Genomic DNA, 18,229 nt, shown 5'->3' with positions numbered 1-18,229 from the left:
ATACTTGCCTTCATTAGCCGAGGCATAGAATATAAGAGCAAGGAGGTTATGATGGAGCTGTATAAAACACTGGTTAGGCCACAGCTGGAATACTGTGTGCAGTTCTGGTCGCCACACTACAGGAAGGATGTGATCGCTTTGGAGAGGGTGCAGAGGAGATTCACCAGGATGTTACCAGGGCTGGAGCGCTTCAGCTATAAAGAAAGACTGGGCAGATTGGGTTTGTTTTCCTTGGAGCAGAGGAGGCTGAGGGGGGACATGATTGAGGTGTACAAAATTATGAGGGGCATAGATAGGATGGATACTAAGTAGCTTTTTCCCTTAGTAGAAGGGTCAATAACTAGGGGGCATAGATTCAAGGTAAAGGGCGGGAGGTTTAGAGGGGATTTGAGAAAGAACTTTTTCACCCAGAGTCTGGAACTCACTGCCTGAAAGGGTTGTGGAGGCAGGAACCCTCACAACATTTAAGAAGCATTTGGATGAGCACTTGAAATGCCATAACATACAAGGCTACGGACCAAATGCTGGAATATGGGATTAGATTAGACAGGGTTTGATGGCCGGCACGGACACGATGGGCCGAAGGGCCTCTATCCGTGCTGTATAACTCTATGACTTCTCAGTTTTGAAAGAGCAGCCCCTTATTCTAAGACTATGCCCCCTAGTTCTAGTTTCACTCATCATCGGGAACATCCTCCCCGCATCCACCCGATCCAACCCCTTCACAATCTTATATGTTTCAATAAGATCGCCTGTGGTGTATGTAACCTGTTCCACCTTAAGAGATGTACTACTTTCTCTTGGCTGCTGTATACTGTAATACCGGTGGTGACCACACCGGTATATAAACATTGTGTAGTGATTTGCTGGGCAGTTCAGCCCTGACCTCCGAATAGTAAAGACCTGTTAAAGTTATTCTTGTTGTCTGTGTCCAGTGATTTATAATAAGCATAACTGGGACACACAGACTCAACAGTGGCGACGAGTCCGATCTTACCCTGCGGCAGTTTTACATCCAAGGCAGCTTCGTCCTCAGAACGGGCGTCGAGAAGAGGCATCCGCCCTCATCATCCTGCTGAGCACCACATTGCACGGGAGGCATCGAGAACCCGGGTTAAAAATAAAAATTCTGACCACGAAGCCCTCCATCAGCGACAGGCAGTGATCATCCCTTCTACCACGGTGGTGGGTAAGCCGATCAGCGACACGAGCAGAAAGTCGGCCGCATTGGCTGTGGAGTAGGGGAGGGAAAACGGAGGAAAAGGGCCGGGCTGCAATCGGGGCCGAGAGGCGCAGCGACTGGGGCAGCGTTAAGGCCACGAGAACCGCGGAGAACTCAACCGCAGCCGGTGTAAAGGACCGGCCTGCAAGCGGGGCTGAGAGGCGCAACAGCAGGGGAAGCGTGAATGCCCACGGGAACCGCGGGGGAGCAAAAAGCAGCGTCGGGGAATTGAGAACCGCTGGGGAGGCGAGAACGGCAGCAGCACGGCAATCGCCATTGCAGCCAGCGGGGGAAGAAGGCAAACGCGGGAAGCCGCCATTGTAGTCGGCGGGGGAAGAAGGCGAGCGCGGGAAAAACCGCCAAGCGCGGGAAGTCGCCATTTTAGTAGGCGGGGGAAGAAGACAAGCGCGGGAAGCCGCCATTTTGGGAAAAAGAAAATTTAAAGAAACTTGCAAGGATGCCTAAACATGGGAACATCAATGCTTTTGATAGCGATGTCGAAGATTGGGCCACGTATGTAGAACGCATGGAAGTTTATTGTAAAGCAAATGAGGTACCAGATGATAAGAAAGCACTAACCTTATTAAATTCAATGGGTGCGAAGACGTACGGGCTATTGAAGCACCTTGTATCACCAGATAAACCGGCGGATCAGACTTTCGCGAATATTGTTACTGTCCTGAAAAATCATTTAAACCCCACGCCGCTGCTGATAGCGGAACGATTTAAATTTGACAGAAGAACGCAGCTGAAAGAAGAAAGCAACGCTGAATTCTTAATTGAACTGCGTAGGCTATCAAAGTACTGTCAGTTTGGAACAGGACTAGCAGATGCGCTGAGAGATAAATTTGTGTGGATTGTTAAAAGAAGGAACACAAAAGCGACTGCTAGAGTAGAATGATCTTACGCTTGATAAAGCTGTCACTATTGCAGCATCGCACGAAGCCGCAGCGAGAGGCACTGCGGAAATGCAGCTACGGTCATCGGAACTCAGCACCAATCAAATGGCCTTGGGTGCAGTAAAGTGTTATCGTTGTGGAAAGACAACGCACGATCAGAACCAGTGCTGGTTCAAAAATCAGGAATGCAGAAAATGTGGCAGGCTTGGTCACATAGCTAAAGTATGCCGGTCAGGAAAGAAGACCAGCAACAAAAAGTCACCGCAGGAAAAGTGCAGAAAGGTACACAAGGTGACAGAGAACAGTTCGGATGAACAGAAGTCAGATTCAGACTCCAGCAGTAAGGAACTGGGTTGTCTAAGAGTACACAATGTGGGTAATGAAGCAGACCTCCAAACTATCTGGGTCACACTTCAAATAGCAGGAGTCCAAGTGAAGATGGAATTGGACACTGGATCGGCATTGACAGTCATGAATAAGCAAGATTACAAAAGGTTATTCCCACATATTCCCCTACGGGATACGGAGATTGTATTGAAAACATACACGGGGCAAAGAGTATACCCCATCTGAAAGATAAAGGTAAAGGTGGTCCACAAGGGCAAAGAAAGCCGAGGAATGGACTTATATGTGCTACCTGAGGGAGGTCCACCACTACTGGGACGGGAGTGGATCAGGAGAATAAATATGGACTGGCATTCCTTAAAAGCACTAACGGTAGATTCCGGTAAAAAAGATGTCAAACCTAAACGATTGTCCAGAATATTGGACGATGCTAAAGAGGTGTTCCAACAGGGACTGGGAACACAGAGGAATTACGGCAAACATCAAGGTTGAAGAACATGCAAACCCGAAATTTTTCAAAGCCAGACCTTATGCGATACGACCTGCTGTGGAAGCTGAGCTGGAAGGGCTAGAACGTTCAGGAGTACTGTCTAAGGTGGACTGGAGTGAGTGGGCCACGCCCATTGTTCCAGTCATGAAGCGTTCATCGAGCAACAAGCCGGGGGAACCGGGGAAGGTTCGCATCTGTGGAGATTTCAAGATCACTGTTAATCCGGTGCTTCACACGGTGCAATATCCGCTTCCGCGGATTGAGGATATCTTCGCTTCGTTGTCTGGCGGGAAACACTTCACCAAGATAGACCTGGCGCAGGCGTACTTACAGATGGAAGTTGAGGAAGAGTCACGCCAGTATCTCACGATCAACACGCATAGAGGCTTGTATCGGTATAATAGACTGGTTTTTGGAGTGGCATCGGCTCCAGCAATTTGGCAGAGGGCCATGGAGCAGGTATTACAGGGAATTCCAGGCACACAATGTTACTTGGACGATATTCTGATTACAGGAGATGATGATGAGGAACACCTTGCAAATTTGGAACTGCTGCTCACCAGATTGAAAGAATATGGACTTCGAGTTAATCGCCAGAAATGTGAGTTCTTTCAGAAGCGGATCTCGTACTGTGGTCATGTCATTGACCAGGAGGGGCTTCATAAGTCTCCTGACAAGATCGAAGCTGTTGTGAAGGCTCCCGCTCCGGATAATGTATCCCAGTTGAGGTCGTTCCTAGGGTTGATTAACTATTACCATAAGTTTCTGCCAAATTTATCCACGGTGCTGCACCCGCTGAACGCTCTTTTGCAGAAGGGAGTACCATGGAAGTGGAGCGAGGACTGTAAGAGGGCCTTTCGCAAAAGCAAGGCATTGATCACCTCAGAGGAAGTGTTGGCTCACTTCAACCCAACGCTGCCTATTCGTTTGGCTTGTGATGCTTCTCCATATGGTATTGGGGCAGTACTCTCACACAAGTTGCCAAATGGCTTGGAGAGGCCAGTCGCGTTCGCATCCAGATCATTGACCTCCGCTGAGCGCAACTATGCTCAGATAGATAGGGAGGCTCTCAGCCTTGTGTGGGGAGTAAAGAAGTTTAATCATTACCTGCAGGGCCAAAAGTTTACGCTACTGACAGACCACCAGCCGTTGGTATCCATTTTTAACCCTAAGAAGGGTGTTTCGGTGATGACAGCACAGAGGCTCCAGAGATGGTCCCTTTTCCTAGGGGCACATCAATATCAGATTGAATTCAAAGGTACAAAGCAGCATGGTAATGCTGATGGGCTGTCGCGCCTGCCACTACCTACAGCGGAGGAGGCACCGACGGTTGACCCTGTTGAGTTATTTCACTCGACCATCATCAAATGTTTACCAGTCACCAATGCAAGTATTGAAAGAGAAACCAGGAACGACCCGACACTGTCCCGGGTCTACGAATTGACAGTGAAGGGATGGCCAGCACATGGTGATCCACTGTTACCGGCATTCTCAGCAAGACGAGAACAGCTGTCCGTCTGTCAAGGAACATTGATGTATGGAACAAGGGTGATTATTCCTCCTAAGTTAAGAGAGAGAGTTCTAAAGGAACTGCATGAAGGTCATCTGGGGGGGGGAGTCAAGATGAAAAGCCTTGCTAGGGCTTATGTGTGGTGGCCGGGTATCGACCAACAGATAGAGGATCTGACGAAAAGCTGCTCAGGGTGCCAAAAAGTGCAAAATGCACCTCCGATTGCACCGCTGCATCCATGGGAATGGCCTTCAACCCCATGGCAACGTGTACATATTGACTTTGTTGGTCCATTCATGGACTCCATGTTTTTAATTGCGGTGGACGCACATTCTAAATGGCCAGAAGTGATTAAGATGACTACCACTGCCTCGGAAAAGACGATCGCGGTGCTAAGAACGATATTTGCAAGAAATGGATTGCCAGAACAAATATGTTCAGACAACAGACCGCAGTTCGTGTCAGAAGAATTCCAGAAATTCATGAAGAAGAATGGGGTGAAACATTATACCTCTGCCCCATATCATCCGGCTACAAACGGGTTGGCCGAGAGATTTGTACAAACGTTCAAAAAAGCAATAAAGGCCATGAGCGAAGATCAGATTCCACTACAACACAAGGTGGACAATTTCCTACTGGCATATCGAAACGCCACTCATGCAGTGACAAACCAAAGTCCTGCCATGATGTTCTATAACAGGAGGTTGCGGTCCAGGTTGGACTTGTTAAAACCAAATGTGCGGAGGGAAGTCGAAAACACACAGTTCCAGCATATAAATAACAAGACCACTCGGAGTTTCGAAATAGGACAACCAGTGTTAGCCCGGGACTATAAAAACGAGAAATGGCAATCTGGAACAATTCGGGCCAGACAAGGACCCCTGATGTACACGGTAGATATTGGTGAAAATGTAATACGACGTCATGCTGACCAACTGGTAGAATCGAGAACAAGGGTCGAACCCATGGTTACGGCAGAGACAACCGTGGAAGAAGTTAGTGAACCTGAAGCATCTACCTCAGAAGTGAATGTACCTGATGATGATGTCCAATCCATAAGAGATCAACTAGATGAGTCACCCCAGCAACGAGAATCAGAGACCCCTGAAAGGCGTTCTCCAACTCGGATCAGGAGGCCTCCTCAGAGACTGAATCTTTGAACTGTTTTGCATGAAGTTGTATATATATATATATATATATATATATATATATATATGTTATTATGTTATGTTAAATGGGGATATACACTGTTAAGCTAAAAAGGGAGGATTGTGGTGTATGTAACCTGTTCCACCTTAAGAGAACTACCTTAAGAGATGTACTACTTTCTCTTGGCTGCTGTATACTGTAATACCGGTGGTGACCACACCGGTATATAAACGTTGTGTAGTGATTTGCTGGGCAGTTCAGCCCTGACCTCCGAATAGTAAAGACCTGTTAAAGTTATTCTTGTTGTCTGTGTCCAGTGATTTATAATAAGCATAACTGGGACACACAGATTCAACATCGCCTCTCATTCTTCTGAACTCCAATGAGTAGAGTCCCAATCTACTCAACCTCTCCTCATATGTCGATCCCCTCATCCCCAGGATTAACTGAGTGAACCTTCTTTGTACTGACTCGAGAGCAAGTATGTCTTTTCTTAAGTATGGACACCAAAACTGTATGCAGTATTCCAGGTGCGGTCTCACCAATACCTTGTACAACTGAAGCAATACCTCCCTATTTTTATATTCTATCCCCCTAGCAATGAAAGCCGACATTCCATTGGCCTTCTTAATCACTTGCTGCACCTGCATACTAACCTTTTGAGTTTCGTGCACCAGGACCCCCAGATCCCTTTGTACTTCAGTACTTTCCAGTTTCTTGCCATTAAGATAATAACTAGCTCTACGATTTTTCCTGCCAAAGTGCATAACCTCACACTTTCCAGTATTGTATTCCATCTGCCAAATCTCTGCCCACTTACTTAGCCTGTCTATGTCCCCTTGCAGGTTTTTTATGTCCTCCTCACTCACTACTTTCCCTCCCATCTTACTATCATCTGCAAATTTTGATATGTTACACTCGGTCCCCTCCTCCAAATCGTTAATATAGATTGTAAAGAGTTGGGGACCCAGCACTGACCCCTGTGGAACACCACTAGTTACTGATCGCCAGTCCGAGAATGAACCATTTATCCCAACTCTCTGCCTTCTGTTAGATAGCCAATCCTTTATCCATGCCAGAATATTACCCCCAATCCCGTGATTTTTTATCTTAAGCAATAATCTTGTGTGGCACCTTGTCAAATGCCTTTTGGAAGTCTAAATACACTACGTCCACTGGTTCCCCTTTATCCACCCTATATGTTACTTCCTCAAAGAACTCCAGCAAGTTTGTCAAACATGACTTCCCCTTCATAAAAGCATGCTGACTTTGTCCTATTAAATTATGATTATCCAAATGTCCTGTTACTGTCTCCTTAATAATGGACTCCAATATTTTACCTACCACAGATGTTAGGCTAACCGGTCTATAGTTTCCAGCCTTCTGTCTACTGCCCTTTTTAAATAAGGGCGTTACATTAGCAGTTTTCCAGTCTGCCGGGACCTTTGCTGAGTCCAGGGAGTTTTGGAAAATTATTACCAATGCATCCACAATCCCTACTGCCACTTCCCTCAAGACCCTAGGATGTAAGCCATCAGGTCCAGGTGATTTATCCGCCTTGAGTCCCATTATTTTACCAAGTACTACTTCCTTAGTGATTTTGATCGTGTTTAGCTCCTCCCCCCCTATAGCCCCCTGTTTGTCCAGTGTTGGGATATTCTTAGTGTCTTCTACTGTAAAGACTGATACAAAATATTCAGTGTTTTTGCCATCTCCATATTTCCCACCATTAATTTCCCGGTCTCATCCTCTAAGGGACCAACATTTACTTTAGCCACCCTTTTTCTTTTTATATAACTATAAAAACTCTTACTATCTGTTTTTATATTTTTTGCTAATTTACTTTCATAATCTATCTTCCCTTTCTTAATCAATCTTTTTGTTATTTTTTGCTGTCTTTTAAAGTTTTCCCAATCCTCTATCCTCCCACCAGATTTGGCTACCTTATATGCCCTTGTTTTTAGTCGAATACTATCCTTAATTTCTTTACTTAGCCACGGATGGCTGTCTTTTCTTTTACACCCTTTTCTTCTCAGTGGAATATATATTTTTTGGAAGTTGTAAAATAACTCCTTAAATGTACACCACTGATCTTGTATCGTCTTACCCTTTAATCTATTTTCCCAATCCACTCTACTCAATTCCGCTCTCATACCTTCATAGTCTCCTTTATTCAAGCTTAGCACGCTTGTTTGAGATCCAACCTGCTCACCCTCTACTTGAATATGGAATTCAACCATGTTATGGTCACTCATTCCAAGGGGATCCTTTACTAGGACATTTTTAATTAATCCTGTCTCGTTACACAGGACCAGATGTAAGGTTGCTTGCCCCCTGGTCGGTTCAGTTACATACTGCTCAAGAAACCCATCCCTAATACACTCAATGAACTCATCCTCAAGGCAGCCCTGCCCAATTTGATTTGTCCAATTAATATGATAGTTAAAATCCCCCATAATTATAGATGCTCCCTTATTACAAGCCTCAACTATTTCCTGATTGATACTCCGTCCAACAGAGTTGCAACTGTTCGGAGGCCTATAGACTATGCCCACTAGTGTTTTTTCCCCCCTTATTATTCCTTATCTCCACCCAAACTGTTTCATTATCCTGATCTTTTGACCCAATATAATTTCTCTGTATTACAGTGATTCCTTCCTTTATTAACATAGCCACCCCACCTCCCCTTCCTTCCTGCCTGTCCTTCCTGATCGTTAAATAACCTGGTATGTTTAATTCCCAGGCATTGTCACCCTGCAGCCATGTTTCTGTAATGGCCACAAGATCATACCCATATGTAGTTATTTGTGCCATTAACTCGTCTATTTTGTTACGAATGCTACGTGCATTCAGATAAAGAACTTTCAAATATGTTTTGTGACACTTAGTTCCTGCTTTTGCCCTTTTTATTACTTTACCTTTTACTCCATACCTTCTGCCCCTTCCTGACACACTGGTTTTTAATTTCCCCACTGCTACCTAAGTCTATGACCTTCTCTGTTGTCATTTTTATTATGTGCTCTCTAGGAACCTCCCCCCCACTAGTTAGTTTAAAGCCCTCTCTACAGCCCTAGTTATATGATCCGCCAGGACTCTAGTCCCAGCACTGGCCAAGTGAAGCCCGTCCCAACGGAACAGCTCCCTCCTGCCCCAGTACGGGTGCCAGTGTCCCAGGCAGCAAAACCCATTTCTCCAACACCAGTCTTTGAGCCACGCATTTAACTCTCTAATTTTATTTGTCCTAGCCAAATTCGCTCGTGGCTCAGGTAATAATCCAGATTATTACCCTTGAGGTTCTGTTTTTTAATTTGACCCCTAGCTGCTCATACTCCTTTAACAGAACCGGCTCCCTAGTCCTATCTACGTCGTTTGTACCAACATGAACCACGACAACTGGATCCACCCCCTCCCACTGCAAGTTTCTTTCCAGCCCAGAGGAGATGTCCTTAACCCTGGCACCGGGTAGGCAACACAGCCTTCGTGACTCTCGCTCTCAGCTGCAGAGAACTCTATCTATCCCCCTAATAATATTATCCCCTACCACTACAACATTTCTATTTACTCCCCCCTCTTGAATGGCCCCCCGTTCCACGGTGCTGTGGCCAGGTTGCTCATCCTCCCTGCAGTCCCTGCTCCTGTCCCCACAGGGAGTAAGAACCTCGAACCTGTTGGTCAAGAGCAAGGGCTGTGGCTCCTCCAGCTCTACCTCCTGGATCCCCGTACCGGCCTCACTCGTAGTCACACCATCCTGTCCCTGACCATGGGCTACATCTGAATTACTTAACTTCATAGGTGTGACCACCTCCTGATACACAGAGTCCAGGTACTTCTCCCCCTCCCTGATGTGTTGCAGTGTCTGAAGCTCAGACTCCAGCTCATCAACACGGAGCTGGAGTTCCTGTAGCAGCAGACACTTGTCACAGACGTAATCACCGTGAGCCTCAATGGGGTTCACCGGCTCCCACATCTCGCAACAGTAACACATCACCTGCTCCATTCTATGTAATTAATTAAATTTTTTATTGTTAGTTATGGACACCCTCTGCCCGATTTTAGATGCTAGTATCCCCTTTAATTAATTGGATTTAAATTAAATCAATCCCTCTAGTTACACCAGTTAAATGGTTTACCAACAGTCACTCTGCACCAGAAAGACCTTGGTACACCACAGCAACCTTAAAAACTATAAACTCACAGTGCTCCAGGTGTGGTCTAACCAGGGTTTTGTACAGCTGCAGCATAACTTCTACCCCCTTGTATTCTAGTCCTCTCGATATAAAGCCCAGCATTCCATTAGCCTTTTAAATTATTTTCTGTCCTTGTTCAAGACATTTTAATGATCGATGTACCTGGACCCGAGTCTCTCTAGACCTCCACTGTTTTTAGCCTTTCACCATTTAGAAAGTACCCTGCTCTATCCTTTTTAGGTCCAAAGTGGATGAGCTCACACTTGCCTACATTGAAATCCATTTGCCACAGTTTTGCCCATTCACTTAATCTGTTAATATCCCTTTGTAATTTTATGCTTCCAACTGCACTGCTTACAAGGCCACCTTTCTTTGGGTCATCAGCAAACTTGGCTCCATGGCGCTCTGTCCCATCATCTAAGTCACTAATAATAAACATGACACCAATTCATATTCAGCCTCTTTTACTTACCTTAAACCCCAACTGTGCAGCCTTAATAGCAGCGACATATCCTCCTGGGCCCGAGCCCACAACTGCGACATCTGCATCAACTGGAATGAAAACCACAATACCTTCAGCATAAGCTTTAACGGATACAACACACCAGAGGACAGTAACCTTCATACATCAGACACGGTCTTCCAGCTGACAGAGCACCAAGAGCGAGGCCTATGGGTGCATCATGTGAGGGAGGGTGAGCGAGCTCAAACCCACAGGAACAGGACAAGAACTTTGAAGCACAGCAAAATTAACAAAAAGCTATTAATACTACACACTTCTGTAGGTTAGAGTGAAGTACAATAAGAATCTGCGTAATAATCTATAGGTAAACTAAATCGATAAATCAGTGTAAACTGATCTTAAATCTGCTCTGCTGTAAAATGTAAATTTAGTAAGCTAAAAATCACTTTTCTCCAAAACAAATCGCATTTGTGACTCGCGATGTGCGCACACTATCTTGTTGCTAAATAATTAAAATACTTTACTTATTGGTGTTCTGCTTCTTTGAAGATTCCTAGGAATCTGCTCAGCCACCCTCTCACGCACACCTTTGATGCCCAAGTCCCTATTCAAACCATTAGGGGGAAAAATTCAATGGCGCCTCCTTTGGGTGGCTAACCGCTAATTTTAGCACCCCGAAAAAGTTAGCGCCCCTGCACCGTAAATTCAGTGGTAGCGCCCCAAGCAGGAGGTGGGGTGCTACAGGAAGCGCTCCCCCTCCTTCTTGGGGCGCTATCGGTGAATTTCGCGGCGCTACGTGCAACAGCGCCACATGCGTTGGCACGTAGCGCCACGTCATTGCAGGCCACCCTCCTGATTAAAGGGGAGGGGCCCCGCTGGACCACCGGAGAGCAGGGCACTGGGAAAACAGCCCGGCTCTAAAGAGGAGTGCCGGGCTGAGCGATCACGGCTGGCTCCCCGAGGAAAAAAGGGGGCAGGTGCTAGCAGTCGGGCATGAAAAAGGGCAGGTGTCGGGCGGCCACTTTAAGTAGCGCCGCCGCAGCTGCAAAAACGCCCCGACCCTGTCGGACATATCATCCGGCGATAGGTCAGGGGTCACAAGGGCCGCAGACTTGAACAAATATGACAGACAACTGGTTTAGCCATTCACCACCAGATCTGGCTGGACCACACAAAGCACAATCGGGTCCTGCTCTCGTCTGCCAAAACTGCTCACTATTCCAGGGTCATTCTGTAACGCAAAGATAACCCCCGGCTTCTTTTCTCTACTACAAATAGTCTTCTTAAACCCCGCTCCCCGCCTCCTCCACCTTCACCTCCAACAAGTGTGAGGAGCTCATGGACTTCTTTGTCTCTAAGATTGAGACCCTCCGATCAGCTGCCTCTGCCATTTCCCTCCCTTCCCCTAGCTCACTGAGCCAAACTTCCTCTAAGGTTGCCCCTCTGCCCTAGCCCTGAACTCTCATCTTTCTCCAGTTTCTCTCCGATCTCCCCTCATGATCTCTCTGGGCTCATCTTGTCTATGAGACCCACTTCCTGCTCCCTCGACCCTATTCCCACTAAACCGATGGCCACCCAGCTTTCTTTCCTGGCTCCCATGTTAGCTATATTGTTAACGGTTCTCTCCCCTCAGGTACTGTACCCCCTCCCTCAAATCTGTCATCACCCCTCCTCAAAAAAAAACTTTGACCCCCCTCGATCCTTGCAAACTACCGCCCCATCTCCAACCTCCCTTTCCTCTCCAAAGTCCTTGAACACGCCGTCGTCTCCCAAACCCGTACCCATCTTTCCTGCAACTCCACGCTTGAATCCCTCCAATCAGATTTCTTATCAAAGCCACAAATGACATCCTTTGTGATTGTGACCAACGTAAATTATCCCTCCTCGTCCTGCCTGCAGCCTTTGACATGATTGATCACTCCATCATCCTCTCCGTCGTCCAGCTGGGTGGGACTGCATTCGCCTGGTTCCATTCTTATCTATCTAATCGTATCCAGAGAATCACCTGCAACGGCTTCTCTGCCCGCTCCCACATCGTTACCTCTGGTGTCCCCCAAGGATCTATCCTTGGCCCCCTATTTCTCATCTACATGTTGCCCCTCGGTGACATCATCCGAAAACACAGCGTCAGTTTCCACACGTACCTCATCATCACTGTCTCTAAATTGCCAGACTGCTTGTCTGACATCCAGTTCTGGATGAGCAGAAATTTCCTCCAACTAAATATTGGGAAAACCAAAGCCATTGTTTTCAGTCCCCACCACAAACTCCGTTCCCTAGCCACTGACTCCATCCCTCTCCCTAACATCTGTCTGAGGCTGAATGACACTGTTCGCAACCTTAGTGTCATATTTGACCCTGAAAAGAGCTTCCGACCACATATCCGTGCCACAACTAAGACCGCCTACTCCCACCTCCGTAACATCGCCCATCTCCGCCCTTGCCTCAGCTCATCCGCTGCTGAAACCCTCATCCATGCCTTTGTTACCTCTAGACTTGACTATTCCAACGTACTCCTGACAGGCCTCCCACATTCTACCCTATATGTAAACCTGAGGTCATCCAAAACGCGGCTGCCCGTGTCCCAACTCTCACCAAGTCCCGTTCGCCCACCACCCCTGACCTCGCTGCTCCTGGTTAAGCAAAATTTGATATCAAGCCACGCAAGGAGAAATTAGGGCAGATGAAAGAGGTCGGTTTTAAGGAGCATTTTAAAGGAGGAAAGAGGGGCGGAGAGATTTAGAGAGGGTATTCCTGAGCTTGGGGCCTCGACAGCTGAAAGCACGGCCACCAATGGTGCAGCAATTTGAGCATCCCTGATTTTAGAGGCCAGAATTAGAGGAGCGCAGATATCTCAGGGAGGGGGTTGTGAGGCTGGAGGAGATTACAGTGATAGGGAGGGGTGAGGCCGTGGAGGGGCGAGGCTGTGGAGGGGCGAGGCCGTGGAGGGGTCTGAAAACAAGGATGAGAATTTTAACATCGCGGTACTCCGGTGAAGCACTTTGGAACGTTTTACTATGTTAAAGGCACAGTATTAATACAAGTTGTTATTATGGTTCTCATTACAGCAGTGACTACACTACAAAAGTACTTCAATGGCTGTGAAGAGCTTTGGGATGTCCGGAGGTAGTGAAAGGTGCAACAGAAATAGCATTTCTTTCTTCCCTTTCTTAATTCAACCTTTGCCGATGGCCAGATTTAGTCTCACTCAAACTGGCCACAACCAGAGGTGGAGAGAATGTGGTTCTAAGTGATGTCACTGGGCCTCTCGCGAGCCCACCTGAGGACTCAACTCTGCAATATCACTTACTGTCATAGGGGCAGACACGAGAACGGGGCTAATTCTATTGCACCTTTCACTACCTCCAGACGTCCCAAAGCTCTTCACAGCCAATGAAGTACTTTCGTAGTGGAGTCTTTGCTGTAATGAGAAACACAACAACTCGTCACTAATCATAACTGGGGGGAGGGGGACAACACTCACCAGGAACATCTTTACTAACATGGATCTAGATGTGTTCAGCTAGTCTGAAAAGGGAAGTTTCCAAATTCAAATGTATATTCTGGCTCTAGCCTACGCACAACCGAGAAGTGTTCTTACAAAGCGTTTTATTTTTAAAAACAGCACTAATGGATCTGTGCTTGTACCTTTACCTCTACCAGCCTACATTTCATTCCCAGTATGCCAACCTCCCACCCCCTCAACGTGCATCGTTTTCCTGCTCTCCTTTGCTAACGATAATTAATTTCCAATCAGAGTCTAAAGTTCACTAATAAGTCGTTCAAGTTCAAATCCGGCCTCGGGTGACTGTCTGTGTGGAGTTTGCACATTCTCCCCGTGTTTGCGTGGGTTTTCTCCGGGTGCTCCGGTTTCCTCCCACAGTCCAAAGATGTGCGGGTTAGGTTGATTGGCCATGATAAAAATTGACCCTTAGTGTTAGGGGGGATTAAATACGTGGGGTTATGGGGTTACGGGGATAGGGCTTGGGTGGGATGGCTGTCGGTGTAGGGACTGGGTGCTAGGGTTTGGATGATCAGCCATGATCTCGTTGAATGGCGGAGCAGGCTCGAAGGGCCGAATGGCCTACTCCTGCTCCTATCTTCTATGTTTCTATGTTGGTGAACTCTCAGTGCCTGAAGTTCCAAAGATTGAAAAATGACAGGAAAGCCAGAACACACCAGCAGCTAAGTGATCAATGGAGGGCGAGAAATTTGCACTGAACAGGTTCTCAGTGCACATACCATACCTGGTGCAACATCAGCATAGGTCCGCAGTGTGGCTGCTGAAAGGCCCTGGAGTCTGCGATGAGCATGTCCACTCTGCATTAGAAAAAACACATCTCACCATGTCAGTAAAATCAGAAACAGCGCTCTAGAAACAAGCTGAACAAGTCAGTCCACTTCCACTATCATCCCACACACCATCTTCTAGGTTCTAGACTCCCACTTCTCATAAAAACCCTGATCAACCACTGCACCAAACAGAATTAGACCAGATTCTGGCTGATGTCCCAGTTATTGCTACTATCCAAAACATAGAAGCATTGAAGATAGGAGCAGGAGTAGGCCATTTGGCCCCTCGAGCCTGCTCCGCCATTTAATGAGATCATGGCTGATCATCCAAATTCAGTACCCTGTCCCTGCTTTCTCCCCATATCCCTTGATCCCTTTAGCCTTAAGAAATATATCCAACTCCTTGAATATATTTAATGAATTGGCCTCAACTGCCTTCTGTGGTAGAGAATTCCACAGGTTCACCACTCTCTGGGTGAAGAAATTCCTCCTCATCTCTGTCCTAAATGGCTTACCCCTTATCCTTAGACTGTGACCCCTGGTTCTGGACTCCCCGGCCATCGGGAACATCCTTCCTGCATCTAGTCTGTCCAGTCCTGTCAGAATTTTATAAGTTTCAATGAGATCCCCTCTCATTCTTCTAAACTGCAGCGAGTATAAGCCCAATCGACCCAATCTCTCCTCATACGTCATTCCTGCCATCCCAGGTATCAGTCTGGTGAATCTTCGCTGAACTCCCTCCATGGCAAGAACATCCTTCCTCAGATAAGGCGACCAAAACTGCACACAATACTCAAGGTGTGGTCTCACCAAGGCTCTGTACAAAATCTCTTCGCACAGTGCCTGTAGACTGACCGCACTTTAGCTCCACACCAGTCAGGATTAGGATTGATTAAATCATCAGTATATGTTTATATATAAAAACTGAAAATATTCAACAAAATGAACTATATAATTTAAAATTGTACATATTTTTACAAATCCCTAATTTTTTCAGGAATTTACAATTGCATGACAATAAAGCATTACATCGTAGTAAACCACACCACCATCAACCATCAGTCAGGGGACAATCCTGACCTCTGGAGGGGAGGGGGCCGCTCCAGCCCCGGGAGCTCCGCGGTCAGGCCCGCGCCAGCCCCGGGAGCTCCGCGGTCAGGCCCGTTCCAGCCCCGGGAGCTCCGCGGTCAGGCCCGCTCCAGCCCCGGGAGCTCCGCGGTCAGGCCCGCTCCAGCCCCGGGAGCTCCGCGGTCAGGCCCAGGCGGGGCCGCGGTCTTCCCAAGGTTACAGGCCCCGCGGTGAGGGCCGGCTGGGGCTGCAGGCCCTGCCGCCTCCCACTCTCTGCCCCGGGCGGGCGGACCCACCGCCAGCGCCGAGCCCGGTGCCCGGAGCCCCGCCACCTGACCTTGAGCAGCTGCCGGTACACCGAGCTCCAGCTCCAGCGCCGCACCGAGCCCGCGCCCGCCGCCATCACCGTCCGCACCGCACCGCGCCTGCGCACCAACACCCCACACACACACACAGCCTGATTGGTCCGCGCCGGGCCTGGGCGGGGCCAGCAACAACACGGAGATAGAATCAACACAGACACTGACTGAGACACCGAGACACAGAGATATAAATAATGCGAATGTATATTTATACACTCAGGGATATACCTGTTTATACACTGTATGAATAGAACTGCGTTTATGTGTTCAACCATAAATGTATTTTGATGCTTTGGCAACATAAGATGTACCTTATCATGCCAATAAAGCGATTTGAATTGAATTGAATTGAATTGACACTGACTGACTGACTAAAGAGTTGGTGTAGGAGGGAGGGTTTTAGTTTCCTGGATCACTGGGCCTGCTTCTGGGAAAGGTGGGACTTGTACAAATCGGACGGGTTGCACCTGAACCAGAGCGGGACAAATATCCTTGCGGGGAGGTTTGCTAGCACTGTTGGGGGGGGGGTTTAAACTAACTTGGCAGGGGGATGGGATACAGAGGGGAGCTGAAATAGGGGGTGATGTGCTGCCAATTATAGAGAAAAAAACAAGTCAGCTTGGTAGACAGGGCAAATATATAAGGGCAAGGCTGGATGGCATCTATTTTAATGCAAGGAGTCTTGCAAATAAGGTGGATGAACTGAAGGTGTTGATAAACACATGGGAGTATGATATTGTTGCTATCACGGAGACATGGTTGAGGGAGGGGCAAGACTGGCAGCTCAATATTCCGGGGTACAGAATCTTCAGGCGAGACAGAGGGGGAGGTAAAAGAGGAGGGGGTGTCGCAATATTAATTAAGGAGTCAATTACTGCAGTAAGGAGGGATGATATATTAGCAGGTTCCTCTAATGAGGCCATATGGGTGGAGCTTAAAAACAAAAAGGGGGCAAGCACTTTGCTGGGAGTGTACTATAGGCCTCCAAACAGTCAGGGGGAGATAGAGGACAGATATGTAGGCAAATCTCAGAGAAATGTGCAAATAATAGGGTAATAATAATGGGGGATTTCAACTTCCCCAATATTAACTGTGATAGTCAAAGTGTGAAAGGCTCAGAGGGTGTAGAATTCTTAAAGTGCATCCAGGAGAGCTTTTTGAGCCAGCATGTAGAAAGTCCTACAAGAGAGGGGGCAGTACTGGACCTAATTCTAGGGAATGTGGCCGGCCAAGTGGAAAAAGTGCTAGTAGGTGAGCACTTTGGTGACAGTGACCATAATATGGTGAGATTTAAGGTGGTCATGGAAAAGGACAGGGATGGGCCGGAAATAAAGGTTCTAAATTGGGGGAAGGCCGATTTTAATAGGATAAGGCAGGATCAGGCCAAAATGGACTGGGATCAGCTACTTGTAGGAAAATCCGCATCGGAGCAATGGGAGGCTTTCAGAAGGGAGATTGAGATCATACAATGGCAACATGTTCCCGTAAAGGTCAAGGGTGGTTCCAAAAACCACAGGGAACCTTGGATGTCAGGGGATATACGAGAATGGATTAGGAAAAAAAGGAGGGCTTTTGGCAGATACAAAAGGCTAAAGACGGAGGAAGCCCTAGAGGAGTACAAAAAGTGCAGGGGATACTTAAAAAAGAAATTAGGAGATCAAGGAGGGGCCATGAAATAACACTGGCGAGCAAAATAAAGGAAAATCCTAAGATGTTTTATAAGTATATTAAGGGTAAGAGGATAACTAGGGAAAAAATAGGGCCCATTAGGGACAAAAGTGGCAATCTGTGTGTGGAGCCGGAAGATGTAGGAGGGGTTCTAAATGAATTTTTTGCATCTGTTTTCACTATGGAGGAGGACGATGTAGACATAGAAATAGGGCGGGGGGACTGTGATATGCTCGAACATATTAACATCGAGAGGGAGGAGGTATTGGCGGTTTTAGCAGGCCTAAAAATGGATAAATCCCCAGGCCCGGATGAAATGTGTCCCAGGCTGCTGTGTGAGGCAAGGGAAGAGATTGCGGGGGCTCTAACACATATATTCAGGACCTCTCTGGCCACAGGGGATGTGCCAGAGGACTGGAGAACCGCTAATGTAGTACCATTATTCAAGAAGGGAAGTAGGGAAAAACCGGGGAACTACAGGCCAGTGAGCCTAACATCAGTGGTAGGAAAATTATTGGAAAAAATTCTGAGGGACAAAATTAGTCTCCACTTGGAGAGACAAGAATTAATCAG

At 47.2% G+C, this 18,229-nt stretch overlaps 1 protein-coding gene across 1 annotated transcript in view; it reads right to left on the bottom strand.

The window, feature by feature from the left end:
- Positions 1 to 16,085, bottom strand: part of dld (deltaD) — a 63,177-nt gene extending 47,092 nt beyond the window's left edge. Inside the window, exons 1-3 of the mRNA XM_086009824.1 lie at positions 15,964 to 16,085; positions 14,513 to 14,585; positions 10,275 to 10,354 (exon numbers count right to left, since the gene is read on the bottom strand). Coding sequence (XP_085865950.1) covers positions 10,275 to 10,354; positions 14,513 to 14,585; positions 15,964 to 16,029 — 219 coding nt within the window. The 5' untranslated portion in view covers positions 16,030 to 16,085. The remainder of the gene's footprint in view (positions 1 to 10,274; positions 10,355 to 14,512; positions 14,586 to 15,963) is intronic.
- Between the last annotated feature and the right edge of the window lie 2,144 nt (positions 16,086 to 18,229).

Source organism: Somniosus microcephalus, chromosome 17 (assembly GCF_052327205.1).
Source record: "Somniosus microcephalus isolate GS21.2 chromosome 17, FLI_Smic_1.0, whole genome shotgun sequence".
NCBI classification, from domain to species: Eukaryota; Metazoa; Chordata; class Chondrichthyes; order Squaliformes; family Somniosidae; genus Somniosus; species Somniosus microcephalus.
Note: the sequence above shows the minus strand (reverse complement) of the source record. Positions and strands in the feature narration are given on the sequence as shown.